The sequence below is a fragment of the Oncorhynchus keta genome, unplaced genomic scaffold (genome assembly GCF_023373465.1).
Source record: "Oncorhynchus keta strain PuntledgeMale-10-30-2019 unplaced genomic scaffold, Oket_V2 Un_contig_20007_pilon_pilon, whole genome shotgun sequence".
Classification (NCBI taxonomy): Eukaryota; Metazoa; Chordata; class Actinopteri; order Salmoniformes; family Salmonidae; genus Oncorhynchus; species Oncorhynchus keta.
The window spans coordinates 39,907-59,530 of record NW_026281776.1 but is presented as its reverse complement, the minus strand read 5'-3'; the positions used below and the strand labels follow the sequence as shown (position 1 = coordinate 59,530).

Sequence of the window (19,624 nt, the reverse complement as noted above, 5' to 3'; positions counted from 1 at the left end):
CTACATACCATGACAGGTCAGGAAAGCCTGATCCCTAGTATGGGCAACCCTACTATATTTAATAGCACAAATAGTCTTGTTATTTTGGTGTTGATCTGGGCCTGAACTCAGAGACCAGGGTCTTGGTTCATTGGCACAAATCCCTGAAAAACGCCAATAAACCCCTAGTAGATCTTATTGTGTTGATCTGGAAGTATTGGATAGGTGTAAGCAATATGCTGATAGCTCCATCTGGAACTCTGATAGGCCATTGGTATTGGTACACACTGTTGTTGGGTTGCTAGCTACAGTAGCTAGGTCTCAAAACGAGCTTTCTGGAGCTCTGATCTTTACTCTGCAAGACACTACTTATCTCTGCAATATAGATACAGACAATTAGTTAGGTATACATGCAGGTAAATATAATACATATAACCATTTGCCTTGTTAACACATTAAATATGCACTATCTATCTTTCTCTCTATATATACATCTATCTCTCTCTCTCTTTCTATATATACATCTATCTCCCTCTCTCTCTCTCTTTCTCTCTATATATACATCTCTCTCTCTCTCTCTCTCTTCTATATTTGTATATAAATCTATCTCTCTCTCTCTCTCTCTCTCTAGCTCTCTCTAGGTCTCAAAACGAGCTCTTCTGGAGCTCTGATCTCTCTCTCTCTCACTACTTATCTCTGCTATAGATACAGACAATTATTAGGTATACATGCATAAATATATATATAACCATTTGCCTAGTTAACACATTAAATATGCACTATATATATCTCTCTCTATATATATATATATATATATATATACACACATCCATCTATCCCCATTTCTGATGATCCATTGATGTCATCCATGATGTCTTACTAGTACAATGGGTTACTATTTTCTTTTTATCTATTTGTTAATTTTCTTATTTTTTAACTACATTGTTGGGAAGGGCTGGTAAAGTAAATATTTCATGGTAAGGTATACGGTTGTTGTATAAGGCGCGTGTGACAAATACAATTTGATTTGATGGCGGTGTCGCAAGCTAAATGCAAAAACTTAAGAAAATCGTTAGGACCAATGAGAGTAGAGCTACTGAGTTCGGTGTCACAAACACTTGTCCATATATGGTATTGCGTTGGCAGCCATATTGGATTTCTATCGAGTGATGTCCCTGCAACCGGGAAACGTTATACTCCCTATTCGGGGTTGCCATGTTTGTAGTTTTCCTGTGGGCTACTTGGAAAACGATGTCGGGTGAAAATGTCATGGTGGCGGATTGCAGGTTTTTGGGCTACTTCTTAATTGCACCGCAGCCGCTATATTGTCTTTAAAATATTTATTTCACTGTGACCTGCTGCTGACTATTAGGCAGTGAGACAGTCTGTTGCTGAGCAAGTGAGTGGTGGGGAGTATGAGGGCCGGAGGCCGAGGTGTGTGTGGTTTGAGACTGAGCGCTGCAGCTGAGTAACGTCTTGATAGCATCATCTGGATATGTGCGCAACAAAAGTTCAACATTCACCTTCTGCTACCATTTCTGTCAAACCGTTTACGAATACAGTTTTACTCACACGTTCGATACATTCAACACCACACATAACGCACTACAACTGCCTCTGCAATGCAATGCTGCAAGGCAAACAAAGCGTTCCATTGGAAACAAGTTGTACTTCTGGTGTACAAATTCACTGTCGGTGTGATCGAGGCGTGAGAGGAGACAGAACGGTACGCGCGAAAACCATATAAAGCGAAGGGTTTTAAGCATACTCAGTCAGTTCTTGGATGTCGAGCGGGACATTTTAAATAGAAGTTATGGAACTCCCTCGCGTGCTTCTGTTACGGAAAAGTCCACAATGAAACTGATATTATATGTGGAGAATGATACATATGTTGGCCATTAAGTAGCCTATTCATTTGTATGCCTATGTAAGCTACTGTAGCCTACCATTTCAAATACATTTGTGCCACTTGTGTAGCCTACCTGGAGCTTTCAAACGGATTTAATCCATAGCCTATAACTCCAGTTTGTTCTTGTAGCCTTGTGTAATTAGGCAATTATTAATGGCCATGTTTAGTTCATGAAATGGGAAGTTGTGATTATGGTCACAGTTCTATCAGCTGTTGCTAGAATGCATTAGATTGAAGGTAACAGTCAGTCAGATTAGGCTACAGGTAAATATACAAATGATTAATATATGATTCAGTGATTGAAATTCAAGACCCTATCCTCTAGCTTATTCCAGGAGGCTATTGGGCAACATAACAATTTATTACGTAACAATCGCCTCGCTATTCATGTTAACTAAATGCTTTGTCAATTTGAACTAAGCAAGCTGCTAAATAATTCATCTTATATATTGCCTAGGCTACTGTGGGATATCTGGCTATATACTACTTGCATCTAGCTAACCAAACCATGGCAAAATTGAATTACAATCATAAACGCAGATTTTAGTCAGTAAGCCTGGCCTATGCATAAAGGGTTTGAAATTCATTGACAAGCCTCAATTTAGCCTTGTAAAGGGTTTAAGTCATTTAAAGGGTTTAAGTCAATAGCCTTCATTGTAAAGGGTTTAAGTCAATAGCCTTCATTGTAAAGGGTTTAAGTCAATAGCCTTCATTGTAAAGGGTTTAAGTCAATAGCCTTCATTGTAAAGGGTTTAAGTCAATAGCCTTCATTGTAAAGGGTTTAAGTCAATAGCCTTCATTGTAAAGGGTTTAAGTCAATAGCCTTCATTGTAAAGGGTTTAAGTCAATAGCCTAATTCGTTTTTTGAAGTTCTCGAGATCCTCTGTCCAACTTTCATCCCTCAAACTCTCCTGTTGGATTGATCAATAGTTATGCACAAGGGATTTATTTACAATCATAGCAGTTAAATATACATCCAATGACTGAAAATTATCTGGCGAGTTTAATAAGAGCGAATTGTCTTTAGTCTTGGGACATATTCAAATTCCTTTATTAGTCATGTTAGCTTGCAATAAGTATTATTTTGATGGAAAACCAAATGTAACTTCTTACGTCGATATTCCTTCTTAATTCGCTCCATAACGTTGTGGAAAAGGCGATAACTATGGCAAAATGTGTCAACTCCTCTCTTGCGGCTGAAAAAAAAATCGGCAAGTTTTCAGGCCTTGTGGACGGGTTTTGATCATTGGGCTAGACATTTTTGATACACCTGGCAACCCTGATCGCATTCTTCAGAATAAATAATATAATAAAGAATCGCCATAACTGTGCTGTCAAGAGGATAACTTTTGTGTCCGTTTCTCTTCATTACTGAAGGTATGTGATAGCAAGTTTAAACAGTCTAACATCGAAAGAACGTCATAACATGCTAGATAACAAATCCTTCCGGTTTTATGCGTTATTGTTTGTGTCAAACCCAGTGAGTGAAAACGTGATTTAAAAACTATTTTACATGTCACGTAGACTTGGGGGTCTTCCGAGGAATGTACAAGGTCATTTCATGAATAATCTATTTGAGATTTTTTTGTTCGTTTTTACATGTTATTGGTTTTGTATCAAATGAAGCTCCTGAGTTGGTAAAATGGCGGCGTCCACTATGTCTGCGGAGGAGCCCCTCGACTTCTTTTGGAAGTCTATTTTGGTGCGGTCCGGCGGGCTGGATTTCAACATTCACGGACCGGACCAATCTTATCAAATTATAGACGTTTATGTTTTACAATTTCGGCCGACCCTTGGCTCGGCCCAAACATTTGACTGAACCGAATTCATGCAGCTTTAAGTAGAGGGGTCCAGCTGCAACGTCATCTCTCAGAGCAGTCTCCCCTCAGGGTCTTTGTGCTGCCGGCCCACTACCGATAGGTCGTCTATCGATGCAGTGCGTCTCTTAGGAAAAGTGTGGGTTTCGAAAGGTGCCACTCAATACCTCGTTTGGGTTATCAGACTTTAGTCATGATCTGCAGAAATGACAGTAAGGAATTTCAGTTATGCAAAAAAAAAAAAACCTCTTCACTCACTGAACTGTATCTTTGAACTTTACCTACCTAACCGTAGTTAAGTTGTTCGTAAATGTAAATGCTAGCTAACGTTAGCTACCTTTATAAAAAGCATTTATTTTACTATGTATTATTTGTTATTGAATATTTTAACCCCCATTTCTCCTGATATTGTTCCTTTGGAAACCCCCACTTCTCCATATATCGTTCTTTGGAAACGCCCACTTCTCCATATATCGTTCTTTGGAAACGCCCACTTCTCCATATATCGTTCTTTGGAAACGCCCACTTATCCTGAGAGCTGCACTGCACTGAGATGACATATCAGAAGGTGGCAGGCAGCATAGAGACTCTGAGAGATGATGTCACAGCTGGACCCTGCTGGCTTTAGGGTTTGTTTGTAAATGTACTCTAGAGTGCGCTCTGGGCGTTGGTAAATTCAGAGGATTGTCAGCTTGTCTGCGTTTCGCTCAGTGCAGGCAGTAAGGGGGCAGCAGTAGAGACGGACAGTTTCACACAGTCACACTACAGTTTGGAAGCTGAATGTAATGATCATCAGTTTTCTACATGTGTACTAATATTCAGACACAGTCACACTACAGTTTGGAAGATGAATGTAATGATCATCAGTTTTCTACATGTGTACTAATATTCAGACACAGTCACACTACAGTTTGGAAGATGAATGTAATGATCATCAGTTTTCTACATGTGTACTAATATTCAGACACATTTCAGTTGCTCTACAGTTTGGAAGATGAATGTAATGATTGTTGGTTTTCTACATGTGTACTAATAGTCAGACACATTCAGTTGTTTCCGTCTTTATCTATAAATGTTACTATGGTGTGAACGGGAAACACAAGAGATTTTTGTTAGTTGAAATAACATGTCTGAGACATGGTTGTTCAGGGAAATAGTTCATAATACTGCCTAAAACAAACGGAAACAAATGGTTTTTGACTCATTTATGGTTTTATGTGAATTGAGGAAATCTACTAGAGGTTAAGAGTACTTACGTTGTGTCACTTAAAGTGTGCACTTTGTGTCTAATGGGAATGAATGTTGAGTTGTCTGTGCTTAGCTACCTGATCTATTCAAATTAGATAATTGAATTTTTTTTAAAGAATATATTTTCAGAGAATAAAGAAAGTGCCAGAACTGTCAAGGCAATAACTTTTGTGTTTGTTTCTCTTTATTACTACAGGACGACTCAGATAAAGTCTGAGGCCGGTAATATCAACAGTGAGGACAAACCCAGCCTGCCTCTCTCCTTCCACACTGAGTCCAAACCTACAGTCACTGGGTCCTGATTGTGTCAGTGGAGCCCAGTTTTCACTGCAGGATCCAGAGATGGCATCAGTGAAGCTGGAAGACTGCAGTCAAACACTGGAGCTGAATGTCAACATTAAAGATGAAGAAGAAGAGGAGGAGAAGATTGGGAAATCTGTTAATCATGGTAAGAGCAGGTTCTATCTAAGTTTGTTGTTCATTCCAACTTCCCACTGTGTATGAAAAGTTGCAGTAGAACTGTTTCAATGAGAAGGTAGATGTTATTTCATGCTACTGAGACTTGCATGGTTTGACACCAGTTTTGTCAGCATTTTAGTTTTATTAACTGGGCTGTCTGGAGTGTTCAGAGTGTAGACTAAAGAATTGAAGTAGACAAACTGCCAGTGTTTTAAAGTTCTATGAAATGAGTCTGTGTAGTTACTAACCCTTGTGATAGTGAGTGGAGGATGATATGAAATTAGTCTTGTAGTTTCTAACCCTGTGATAGTGAGTGGAGGATTATATAGATCATCATTTTCATGACTTATGAGATACTTTTAGAATAGTTTTATTCCCCTTTTGTATTGAATACATACAGTACCAGCCTACTGCTATGAATACATACAGTACCAGCCTACTGATATGAATACATACAGTACCAGCCTACTGATATGAATACATACACTACCAGCCTACTGATATGAATACATACACTACCAGCCTACTGAAATGAATACATACAGTAACTACATACAGTAAGATTGGTAAATCTGTTAATCATGGTAAAAGCAGGTTCAATCTATTCTGTAATTCTGACATTACACATCCCTGCCAAATTCCATACTTACATTTGAGTCATTTAGCAGACTCTGTTATCCAGAGCGACTTATCAGTTCATTCATGTTAAGATAGCTTGTCAACCACGTCATAGTAAATAAACTCAGTAAAAAAAAACGAACAAACGTCCCTTTTTCAGGACCCTGTCTTTCAAAGATCATTTGTAAAAATCCAAATAACTTCACAGATATTCATTGTAAAGGGTTTAAACACTGTTTCCTATGCTTAAACAATGAATGAACATGCACCTGTGGAACGGTCGTTAAGACACTAACAGCTTACAGACGGTAGGCAATTAAGGTCACAGTTATGAAAACTTAGGACACTAAAGAGGCCTTTCCACTGACTCTGAAAAACACCAAAATAAAGATGCCCAGGGTCCCTGCTCATCTGCGTGAATGTGCCTTAGGCATGCTGCAAGGACGCACAATGATACCACACGGGACGAGACCCATAACATACACGCACAATGATACCACACGGGACGAGACCCATAACATACACGCACAATGATACCACACGGGACGAGACCCATAACATACACGCACAATGATACCACACGGGACGAGACCCATAACATACACGCACAATGATACCACACGGGACGAGACCCATAACATACACGCACAATGATACCACACGGGACGAGACCCATAACATACACGCACAATGATACCACACGGACGAGACCCATAACATACACGCACAATGATACCACACGAGACGAGACCCATAACATACACGCACAATGATACCACACGGGACGAGACCCATAACATACACGCACAATGATACCACACGAGACGAGACCCATAACATACACGCACAATGATACCACACGGGACGAGACCCATAACATACACGCACAATGATACCACACGGGACGAGACCCATAACATACACACACAATGATACCACACGGGACGAGACCCATAACATACACGCACAATGATACCACACGGGACGAGACCCATAACATACACGCACAATGATACCACACGGGACGAGACCCATAACATACACGCACAATGATACCACACAGGACGAGACCCGTAATCATCTGCACAATACAAGCGGCACGAAAGCCAAAACAACCAGGCACAGGTACTCACACGACCAACGGACATTGGAACAATAATCGACAAGACAATGGTGAACAAAGGGCACACTGATACAATTACTCATCAGGGGAGAATATGGAGACCAGGTGAGCGTAATGATACAGTTCAGTTCCTAAAGGCCAGTGATGTAGACCTCCGAAACTGGTGCACGGTATGAGCAACAGTACCGGAGGGATCCGTGACAATGAGGTAGTCACCTGGAATACATTTCAATTAACAGGTGTGCTTTCTTAAAAGTTAATTTGTGGAATTTCTTTCCTTCTTAATGCGTTTGAGCCAATCAGCTGTGTTGTGACAAGGTAGGTGTGGTATACAAAAGATAGCCCTATTTGGTAAAAAAAACAAGTCCATATTATGGCAAGAACAGCTCAAATAAACAAAGAAATGACAGTCCAGCATTACTTTAAGACATGGTCAGTCATTCCGGAAAATTTCAAGAACTTAAAGTTGTTTCAAACGGGCTCTTATGAAGACCGCCACAGGAAAGGAAGACCTAGAGTTACCTCTGCTGCAGAGGAGTTACCAGCTTCAGTAATTGCTGCTCAAATAAATGCTTCACAAAGTTCAAGTAACAAACACATCTCAACATCGACTATTCAGAGGAGACTGTGTAAATCAGGACTTCATGGTCAAATTGCTGCAAATAAACCAACACTAAAGGACACCAATAAGAAAAAGAGACTTGCTTGGGCCAAGAAACACAAGCAACAGACATTAGACCGCTGGAAATCTGTCCTTTGGTCTGATTAGTCTAAATTTGAGATTTTTAGGTTCCAACCGCCGTGTCTTTGTGAGACGCAGAGTAGGTGAATAGATGATCTCTGCAAGTGTGGTACCCACCGTGAAGCATGGAGGAGGAGGTGTGATGGTGCTTTGCTGGTGACACTGTCAGTGATTTTATTTAGTATTTAAGGCACACCTAACCAGCATGGCTACCACAGCATTCTGCAGAGATTTGTAAAATAGGTGTGCCCAAACCTTTGACTGTAGTGTACATTTTTTTTATATCCTATATTTCACCGGGTCGTGGCTTAACAAGGACATGGATAATATTTTTTGTAGCTGTCTATTTACCTCCACAAAGTGATGCTGGCACTAAGACCGGACTCAATGAGCTGAATAAGGACATAAGAAAATGCTCATCCAGAGGCGGCACTCCTAGTGGCCGGAAACTGAAATCCGTTTTGTTCCATTTCTACCAGCATGTCACAGATGCAAAAAAAACAAAAAAAACAAATCTAGAACACCTTTAGTCCACACACAGAGACGGGTACAATGCTCTCCCTCACCCTCCAATCTGACCATAATTCTATCCTCCTGATTCCTGCTTAAAACTTCTTGAGTGTAGGGGGCGTTATTATTGTTTTTGGCTAAAAAACGTACCCATTTGAAACGACCTATTTCTCAGGCCCAGAAACTAGAATATGCATATAATCACATTAGGATAGAAAACACTCTAAAGTTTCAAACTGTCAAAATATTGTCTGTCAGTATAACAGAACTGATATTGCAGGTGAAAACCTGAGGAAAATCCAACCAGGAAGTGCTGTTTTTCCTGAAAGCTCTCTGTTCCACTGGATGTCTTGCCTCCATTTAAAGGGATATCAACCAGATTCCTTTTCCTATGGCTTCCTCAAGCTGTGAACAGTCTTTAGACATAGTTTCAGGCTTGTATTTTGAAAAATGAGCGAGAAAGAACCCATCGCGTCAGTGGATGGCAGAGTTTTTCATGTGCAACAGCCATTTTCTCTCTCTCGCCTATGGAAGAAGCTACATTCCGGTTGACATATTATAAAGATACATTAAAGACACCCAATTTTTCAGTTTTTTATTTGTTAAAAAGTTTGAAATATCAAAAATGTCAACCTGATTGATTCCACTTCACTTGTTGATTCTTCACAAAAAAGACAGTTTTATAAAAAACATTTGAAAGTTCATCTTTCTACACTGTACATTCTTGACATATTACGGATACTATTTGGAATTTAAAAACATTTTACATCTTTCTACGCGGATACTATTTGGAATGCGATGTCACCGCTCGAGCCTGTGGATTTCTGAACATAACGTGCCAAACAAATGGAGGTATTTTGGATATAAAAATATATTTATGGAACAAAAGGAACATTTATTGTGTAACTGGGAGTCTCGTGAGTGCAAACATCCGAAGATCATCAAAGGTAAGGGATTTAATTTATTGCTTTTCTGACTTTTGTGATCAATCTACTTGGCTGCTGGGTGTTTGTAATATTTTGTCTACTGAGAGAGATGTTCTTACATAAACGCTTGTTATGCTTTTTGCTGAAAAGCTTTATTGAAATCTGACACGCCAGGTGGATTAACAACAAGCTACGCTGTGTTTTGCTATATTGCATTTGTGATTTCATGAAAATTAAATATTTTTAGTAATTTAATTTGAATTTGGCGCTCTGCAATTCAGAGGATGTTGATAAATGATCCCGCTAACGGGATGGGTGCGTCAAGAAGTTTTAAAGCAAAACTCAAACAGGACGTACCAGTGACGTGCTCAATACGGAAGAGGTTCCGACGTAGCAGATGCTAAGCTACAGGACTGTTTTGCTAGCACAGACTGGAATATGTTCTGGCATTCATCTGGTGGCATTGAGTAGTATACCACATCAGTCACCGGCTTCACTAATAAGTGCATCGATGATGTCAACCTCACAGTGACCGTACGTACATATCCCAACCAGAAGCCGTGAATTACAGGCAACATCTGCACTGAGCTAAAGGCTGGAGCAGCTGCTTTCAAGGAGCAGGACACTAACCTGGACGCTTATAAGAAATCCCGATACGCCCTATGATGAACCATCAAACAGGCAAAGCATCAATACAGGACTGAGATCAAATCCTACTACACCAGCTCTGACAGTCATCAGGTTGTGGCAGGGTTTACAAACTATCACAGATTACAAAGGGAAACCTAGCCGCGAGCTGCCCAGTGACGCGAGCCTACCAGTTGAGATAAATGCCTTTTATGCTCACTTCGAGGCAAGCAACACCGAATCATGCATGAGAGCACCAGCTGTTCCAGCCGATGTGAGTAAGACCTTAACATTCACAAGGCTGCAGGGCCAGACGGATTACCAGGACGCATACTCAGATCTTGCGCTGACCAGTTGGAAAGTGTCTTCACTGACATTTTCAACCCTTCCCTAACCCAATCTGTAATGCTTACATGTTTTTAGCAGACCACCAAGGTAACATGCCTAAATGACTACTGACCTGTAGCACTCACATCTGTAGCCATGAAATGCTTTGCGAGGTTGGTTATGGCTTAAATCAAAACTATCATCCCAGGACCCACTCTAAATAGCATACCGCCCCAACAGATCCACAGACAACACAATCTCTATTGCACTCCACACTACCCTTTCCCACTTGGACAAAAGGAACACATACGTGAGAATGCTGCTCATTGACTACAACACAGCATTCATCACCATAGTGGCCTCTAAGCTTATCACTAAGCGAAGGACCCTGGAACTGAACACCTCCCTCTGCAACTGGATCCTGGACTTACTGATGGCCCGCCCCCAGGTGGTGAGGGCAGGCAATAAAAAAATATGCCATGCTGACCCTCAACACGGGGGCCCTCTGGGATCCATGCTTAGTCCCCTCCTGTACTCCCTGTTCACCCAAGACTGCGTGACCATTAATCAAGTTTGCCGACGACACGACAGTGGAAGGCCTGATCTCACTGGGGCCGAGCTCCCTGCCATCCAAGACCTCTATACCAGGCGGTGTCAGTAGAAGGCCCTAAAAATTGTAAAAGACTCCAGCCACCAAAGTCACAGACTGTTCTCGCTGCTACCGCACGGCAAGCGGTACCGGAGCACCAAGTCTGGTACCTTAACAGCTTCTACCCCCAAAGCCATAAGACTACTGAACAGTTAATCAAATGGCGACCTGGACAATTTGCACTGACCCCTTATTTCATTATTATCTATTATTCTACTGGATGTCATAAGGTGAATGCACCAATTTGTAAGTCGCTCTGGATAAGAGCGTCTGCTAAATGACTTAAATGTAAAATGTAAATTATTATAGGCTCTAAGTACACTCACTCGACTCTAAACACACACACCACTAATACACATAAAACACACACACATATTGATGGCACACACAAATACATTCACATTCCTTCACGCTCTGAATACTTATATAAATAAGTTATTTCAGTTTTTAATTTTAATACATTTGCAATGTCTAAAAACCTTTTTTTTGGCTTTGTCATTAAGGGGTATTCTGATGTCATGGGGTATTGTGATGTCATGGGGTATTGTGATGTCATGGGGTATTGTGTGTAGATTGATGAGGAAAATAATACATTTTATCCATTTTAGAGTAAGGCTGTAAAACATAACAAAATATGGAAAAAGTCAAGGGGTCTGAGTACTTTCGAATTGCACTATGTGAATTCAGGAAATCTACTATATAGATTAAGTGCACTTACGTTGTGTTATTTAAAGTGTGCACCTTGTGTCAAATGGGAATGAATTTTTGTTGTCTGTGCTTAGCTACTTGATCTATTGAAATTAGATAATTGAACAGGAAAAAAACATATTTTACAGAATAACAAAAAGTTCCAGAACTGTCAAGACGATAATTTTGTGTCTGTTTCTCTTTATTACTACATCAACAGTGAGGACAAACCCAGCCTGCCTCTCTCCTTCCACACTGAGTCCAAACCTACAGTCATTGGGTCCTGATAGTGACAGTGGAGCCCAGTTTGCTCTGCAGGATCCAGAGATGGCATCAGTGAAGCTGGAAGACTGCAGTAAAACACTGGAGCTGAATGTCAACATTAAAGATGAAGAAGAGGAGGAGGAGATTGGGAAATCTGTTAATCATGGTAAAAGCAGGTTCAATCTATTCTGTAATTCTGACATCGCACATCCCTGCCAAACTCCAGACTGCACAGCAATGGTTGTTTTGTACATTTTTACACTTACATTTGAGTAATTTCGCTCGGGTTGGGATGTAGGATTTGACCATAACCTGAAGGTAGGGAGGGGCTGTTCCCTTTGTTTCTCTGTAGGCACCATGATCTTGTAGTGGATGCGAGCTTTGATTGGAAACCTGTGCAATGTACCGAAAGGTTGCAAGATCGAATCCCCGAGCTGCCAAGGTACAAATCTGTCGTCCTGCCCTGAACAGGCAGTTAGCCTCCCGGGGAACAGTGGATTGTCACTGTAAATATGAATTTGTTCTTCACTGACTTGCCTAGTTAAATAAAGGTATAAAAAAATACAAAAAATGTCAAATGAGCTGAGGCTCACTAGAGTTAACAATTATTCGTGGGAACTGCAAACTACTTACCCTAAACATCCCCCAAACCTACTTACCCTAAACATCCCCCAAACCTACACGGATGGGAAGCATGTGTGATAAGACCTGTACTCAGAAGCCGACTGTCTAACCCATGAAACTTTGAGACCATGTAGGACCACTAGTGAAAAGGCACTTGAGTAAAAGTATTATGTAAAACTGAGCGCTAACCAAGGACAGATGAACCAGTAAGGGAACCAATGTGGTAAAAACACGTTGCTGGGTAGCCTTCATTTGCAATTAGAAAGTGGTGACTGGGACCAAATCGTTGTTAGGAGGTTTGGATGTTGAAACTTGCATAGAGAAGCATTTCCCCAAATAAATTCAGGCAAGGTGAGTCCCGGTACATAGAAACTGAAGCAAATTAACAAATTGTTAGAATTATGGAGAAGGAAAACCCATGTATTTAACATTAATAGGCTACAGGCAAAGTGACTGAAGCTTAAAGCCACAGTTCTTATTCGATACATTATTGACGATAGCCACCTTGACACTTGGTTTGCAGCTGGGAGGAGAATATACCATTATGAGATGGGGACTAATGGCCAAGACTGATGCAACATATCAAGATATTGCAGAAGACATTTTGTTTATTAACGAGATGAAATGCAAGTAAAAATGTAAATGCCTAAAATGGCAACTAAACTCATAGAGCATGGATGAAATATTACTTTTATCACTGAAGAATCAATTGATAAAATGGCTGATTTTGCAAATCACCACTTGTAAAATAGGCTACGATTATTATGCATGTAAGCCAACTTAATGTCAGATATGACTGTTGGTGAGAAGAAGAAATAAAGATCCATGATTGCTGGCCGATGGCTCTTGGGTTCACCTTCGTCCATGTCCACTCCTATCCAGTTATTAAATAACAATAGAATATGTTTCTAAACACTTCTACGTTAATAATGATGAACTGATTGCTGGCCGATGGCTCTTGGGTTCACCTTCGTCCATGTCCACTCCTATCCAGTTATTAAATAACAATAGAATATGTTTCTAAACACTTCTACGTTAATAATGATGAACTGATTGCTGGCCGATGGCTCTTGGGTTCACCTTCGTCCATGTCCACTCCTATCCAGTTATTAAATAACAATAGAATATGTTTCTAAACACTTCTACGTTAATAATGATGAACTGATTGCTGGCCGATGGCTCTTGGGTTCACCTTCGTCCATGTCCACTCCTATCCAGTTATTAAATAACAATAGAATATGTTTCTAAACACTTCTACGTTAATAATGATGAACTGATTGCTGGCGATGGCTCTTGGGTTCACCTTAGTCATACCTCCTATCCAGTTATTAAATAACAATAGAATATGTTTCTAAACACTTCTACGTTAATAATGATGAACTGATTGCTGGCGATGGCTCTTGGGTTCACCTTAGTTCAAGTCCACTCCTATCAGTTATTAAATAACAATAGAATATGTTTCTAAACACTTCTACGTTAATAATGATGAACTGATTGCTGGCGATGGCTCTTGGGTTCACCTTAGTTCAAGTCCACTCCCAGTTATTAAATATTAATAGAATATGTTTCTAAACACTTCTATGTTAATAATTATGTATAACACACACATAATGTAACACACATTAAAACCTGTATTACAGCATACCACACATTAAAACCTGTATTACAGCATAGCACACATTAAAACCTTTTACAGCATACCACACATTAAAACCTTTATTACAGCATACCACACATTAAACCCTGTATTATAGCATACCACACATTAAAACCTTTATTACAGCATACCACACATTAAACCCTGTATTATAGCATACCACACATTAAAACCTGTATTACAGCATACCACACATTAAAACCTGTATTACAGCATACCACACATTAAAACCTGTATTACAGCATACCACACATTAAAACCTGTATTACAGCATACCACACATTAAAACCTGTATTACAGCATACCACATATTAAAACCTGTATTACAGCATACCACACATTAAAACCTGTATTACAGCATACCACATTAAACCCTGTATTATAGCATACCACACATTAAAACCTGTATTACAGCATACCACACATTAAAACCTGTATTACAGCATACCACACATTAAAACCTGTATTACAGCATACCACACATTAAAACCTGTATTACAGCATACCACACATTACAACCTGTATTACAGCATACCACACATTACAACCTGTATTACAGCATACCACACATTACAACCTGTATTACAGCATACCACACATTACAACCTGTATTACAGCATACCACACATTAAAACCTGTATTACAGCATACCACACATTAAAACCTTTATTACAGCATACCACACATTAAAACCTTTATTACAGCATACCACACATTAAAACCTGTATTACAGCATACCACACATTAAAACCTGTATTACAGCATAGCACAAAAAAACTTCTCAAATGAGGAAATTGCTTTATCTGACATGTTGCAATTGCGTGAGGCTTGGAGCTCACAGAATCAATAGGCTATCAAACACACTCAAACAGGCAACAGAAGCAGAATCTATCTTCTTTCTGTAGATACAGTGCGGAAAGTATTCATACCCCTTGACATTTTCCAAACTTACATCCTTACTCTAAAATTGATAGAAGTTTTTTCCCCCCACTTGTAATGACAATGCGAAAACAGATTAGCTCCTGGATGCAATTCCTATGGCTTCCACAGGGTGTCAGCAGTCTATGTTCAAGGTTTCAGGTTTGTAACTTCAAAACTAATAAGAAATATCAGTTTAAGTACAGGGATACAGTCTTGGAAATGTGTGTTTGCGCGCGCCATGAAGACAGGATGAATGAAGACAGGACGCACCTTCTAAAGTCGGTTTCTATTGAACATACTTGTTTCCGTGAGAAATATTATAGTTTGATTACATTTTAGGGTATCTGAGGAGTAAATAGAAATGTATTTTGACTTGTTGAAACAAAGTTTAGGGGTAGATTTTCGGTTTCCTTTCTCTGCATGTTGAACGAGTGGATTACTCAAATCGATGGTGCCAACTAAACTGACTTTTTGGGAAATAATGAAGGATTATGTCTAAGAAATGACACTACATGTTATAGCTGGGACCCTTTGGATGACAAATCAGAGGAAGATTTTCAAAAAGGTAAGTGAATATTTAATCGCTATTTGTGAATTTATGAAACCTGTGAAAAATATTTCGATGTGGAGCGCCGTCCTCAAACAATCACATGGCATGTTTTCACTGTAATGGCTACTGTAAATCAGACACTGCAGTTAGATTAACATGAATTTAAGCTTTCAGCCGAAATAAGAAACTTATATTTACCTAAATAAGACACTTATATTTACCTAAATGTTTAATATCCATAATTTGTCTGATTATTTATTTGAATTGCGCGCCCTCCAGTTTCACCGGAAGTTGTCCCGCTAGCAGGACGACTAGGGACCTTAAATGCTGCAGACAATTTTTAGTGAACTTCTCCAAATCTGTGCCTCTACACAATCCTGTCTCTGAGCTCTACGGACAATTCCTTTGACCTCATGGCTTGTTTTTTGTGTGTTTCTTTTCTTCAATATTTGGAAGGTGTGCTTAATGTTTCATACACTCAGTACATATGGATGATTTCTAAAACCAGGTACATTTAACAGTTAGGCTATTGATTACAGACCTATTTAAGTTGGTTTCCACACTCCTCAAAAATATTGTTTCAGAATGGCAGACAGTGACCGCTATCTAACGTGGGAGAAAAAGCGCATGTTATAAAATAATGTAATTTGTATTAGTGTTGCACCATTGTTCTTACATAATACAACCATATACAATTTCAGTAGCACATGTCTTAGTGATGTACTGTGCCATCCCTATGGCCTCCGCAATGTATTAGTGTGAAGAAGCTGGCGTGGTTACACATGGTCTGCGGTTGTGAGGCCGATTGGACATACGGGCCAAATTTTCACATTTTTTGTTGGAGGTGGCTTATGATAGAGAAATTATCTGGCAACAGCTCTGGTGGACATTCCTGCAGTCAGCATGCCAATTACACGCTCCCTCAAAACGTGAAACGTCTGTGGTGGTGTTGTGACAAAACTGCACATTTTAGTGGCATTTTGTCCCCAGCAGAAGGTGCACCTGTGTAATGATCATGTTGTTTAATCAGCTTCTTGATATGTCACACCTGTTAGGTGGACGGATTATTTTGGCAATGGAGAAATGCTCACTAACAGAGATGTAAACATTTTTGAGAAATAATATTTTTGTGAATATGAAACATTTCTGTGATATTTTATTTCAGCTCATGAAACCTTTTGCCCAACACTTTACATGTTTCATTTATATAGACCACAAGCCTGACTGTTACCCACTTTTAGAATAGATGTATTCCCTGATTGGATTGTACAGCCTACTGATGAGTTCATATGTTACCGGTACAGCCAGAAGAGGACTGGCCACCCCTCAGAGCCTGGTTCCTCCTTTCTAGGGAGTTTCTCCTAGCCAATGTGCTTCTACATCTGCATTGCTTGCTCTTTGAGGTTTTAAGATGGATATATTTTAAAGCACTTTGTGAAAACTGCTGATGTAAAAAGGGCTTCATAAAATACATTTGATTGACATGTATATCACACCAACTGACTGGTTCTTCTGATGTTGTTCACACAGGAGACCATGTTGAGACATTCTCTACATCCAGAGAGCAACAGCAGGAAGATCACAGAGCTAAGAGGTCTCACCACTGCCCACATTGTGAGGAGAGTTTCCCAATTCTATCAAATCTAAAAATACACCTAAAAATACACACAGACCAGAATCTGTATTCCTGCACAGATTGTGAGAAGAGATTCACAACATCACAGGCTCTGACAGCTCATCAGAAAGTGCACACTGGAGAGAAGCCATACTTCTGCTTTGTCTGTGGGGAGAGTTTCTCTCAACAGGGCCATCTAAAAACCCACCATCGAATACACACAAGAGAGAAGCCATACTCCTGCTTTGACTGTGGGGAGAGTTTCTCTCAACAGGGCCACCTAAAAACCCACCAACGAATACACACAGGAGAGAAGCCTTACTCCTGCTCTGACTGTGGAAAGAGTTTCTCTCAACTGGGCAGCTTAAAAACACACCAACGTATACACACAGGAGAGAAGCCTTACTCCTGCTCTTACTGTGGGGAGTGTTTCTCTCAACTGGGCAACTTAAAAACACACAAACGTATACACACAGGAGAGAAGCCTTTCTCCTGCACTGATTGTGGGAAGAGCTTCACAACATCACAAGCTCTGACAGTTCATCAGAGAGTGCACACTGGAGAGAAACCTTACTACTGCTCTGAATGTGGAAAGAGTTTCTCCCAATTGGATATGTTAAAATGTCACCAACGAATACATACAGGAGAGAAGCCTTACTCCTGCTCTGACTGTGGTAAGAGTTTCTCTCAACTGGGCAACTTAGAAGCACACCAACGTATACACACAGGAGAGAAGCCTTACTCCTGCTCTGAGTGTGGGAAGTGCTTCACAACATCAGCTGAACTAAAAGTTCATAAAAGATCACACACAGGAGAGAAGCCTTACACCTGTTCTGACTGTAGAAAGAGTTTCTCCCGATTGGATATGTTAAAATGTCATCAGCGAATACATACAGGAGAGAAGCCTTATTCCTGCTCTGACTGTGGAAAAAGGTTCTCCCAACTGGGCAACTTAGAAACGCACCAACGTATACACACAGGAGAGAAGCCTTACTCCTGCTCTGACTGCGGGAAGAATTTCTCCCGATTGGATACCTTAAAACGCCACAAATGTATACATAAAGGGCAGAAGCCTCATCAATTCTCTCAGACCAGCTAAGACTTAAAGTCACTCCATCACTTAAAGATGCACTATGTAGAAATCACTCCACTATTCCCTGCATGTTAAAATTGCAATAGTTCTAAAATAAGCAGTCCTTGTGTAGTGAATCATTGTACCATCTAAACCGCTGTGAAATATATTTTCCATTCTCAAAAATATTGTATTTTCAGCTGTTGTACAAAAAATGGAAGTAAAAAACAAAACTTCAGAACGGGAAGCATAGAAATAGTGCACATAGAACAGATCTACTGCTTCTTAGACCGAGATAAGCCTTACTCCTTGTCTGACTGTGGAAAAGGCTTCACAGCACTGGGTGATCTAAAAGTTAATCGGCGAACACACACCGGGGGAAAGCCTGTGTGTACTACACTGCCTGTGGGAATATTTGATCTCTATTGGACAACTTAGCTAGGCTTGGGCGTTATCCAGATTGTCATACCTGGGGTTTCAGGTGTCTCCGGAAGGTGGAGTCAATCACCACCTTCCGGAGACACCTGAAACCCCACCTCTTTAAGGAATACCTAGGATAGGATAAGTAATCCTTCTCACCCCCCCTTTAAGATTTAGATGCACTATTGTAAAGTGACTATTCTACTGGATGTCATAAGGTGAATGCACCAATTTGTAAGTCGCTCTGGATAAGAGCGTCTGCTAAATGACTTAAATGTAATGTAAATGACCTTGTGCCATACCAGAATATAAGGTAACTGCACGCAAAAAAAATATATATATATATATATTTTAGACAGCATATAATAGACAGCATCCAGGAGAAGTTAGCTAACTAACTACTAAATTAGCAAACCAAATGCACAACTGCAGAGCATTTAGCACATTTTAGACTGTTAACTTAAAGGGATAGTCCTCATCTCCAGCACCACCCCAACATCAACAATGTGAATATTGCGGTGTTTCTGTAGTAAAAAAAAGATTGAGGAAGATAAGTGTTTCTAATGACATCATCGGTGGGCATCGTGTGATTTTTGACCAATTTATGAGGAGGCATTGCCTACTAATTGGTTGAGGATGTCATTTTCACATGTTGATGTTTGGTTGGTGCTTGATTTCCCTTTAATAGAGATAGTTATAAGATATTATATATTTGTCACATATATGTACCGACAGATGTACCCTATTGAATATTATAAAATATGCATTAAATGCATCCTCCAATTGTAAAGTCTGTCTATGCCCATACAGGAGACAGTGTTGAGAGCAACAGCATGAAGAGAGCAAAGAGGTCTCACCACTGCCAATTCTCTCAGAACAG

At 40.0% G+C, this 19,624-nt stretch overlaps 1 protein-coding gene across 3 annotated transcripts; it reads left to right on the top strand.

Annotated features, from left to right (window-relative positions):
* Nucleotides 1-1,221: 1,221 nt before the first annotated feature.
* On the top strand, nt 1,222-18,792 carry LOC127920600 (zinc finger protein OZF-like). 3 transcript variants are annotated; one of them, XM_052504637.1, is made up of 3 exons: nt 1,222-1,452; nt 5,150-5,401; nt 17,168-18,792. In XM_052504637.1, exons 2-3 carry the CDS (start codon nt 5,296-5,298, stop codon nt 18,349-18,351), a joined length of 1,290 nt encoding a protein of 429 aa, XP_052360597.1. In that variant the 5' UTR covers nt 1,222-1,452; nt 5,150-5,295; the 3' UTR covers nt 18,352-18,792. The 3 variants fall into 3 exon arrangements, with proteins under 3 accessions (XP_052360597.1, XP_052360596.1, XP_052360598.1); XM_052504636.1 differs by lacking the exon at nt 1,222-1,452 and adding an exon at nt 3,150-3,265; XM_052504638.1 differs by lacking the exons at nt 1,222-1,452; nt 5,150-5,401 and adding an exon at nt 11,841-12,051.
* Nucleotides 18,793-19,624: the final 832 nt, after the last annotated feature.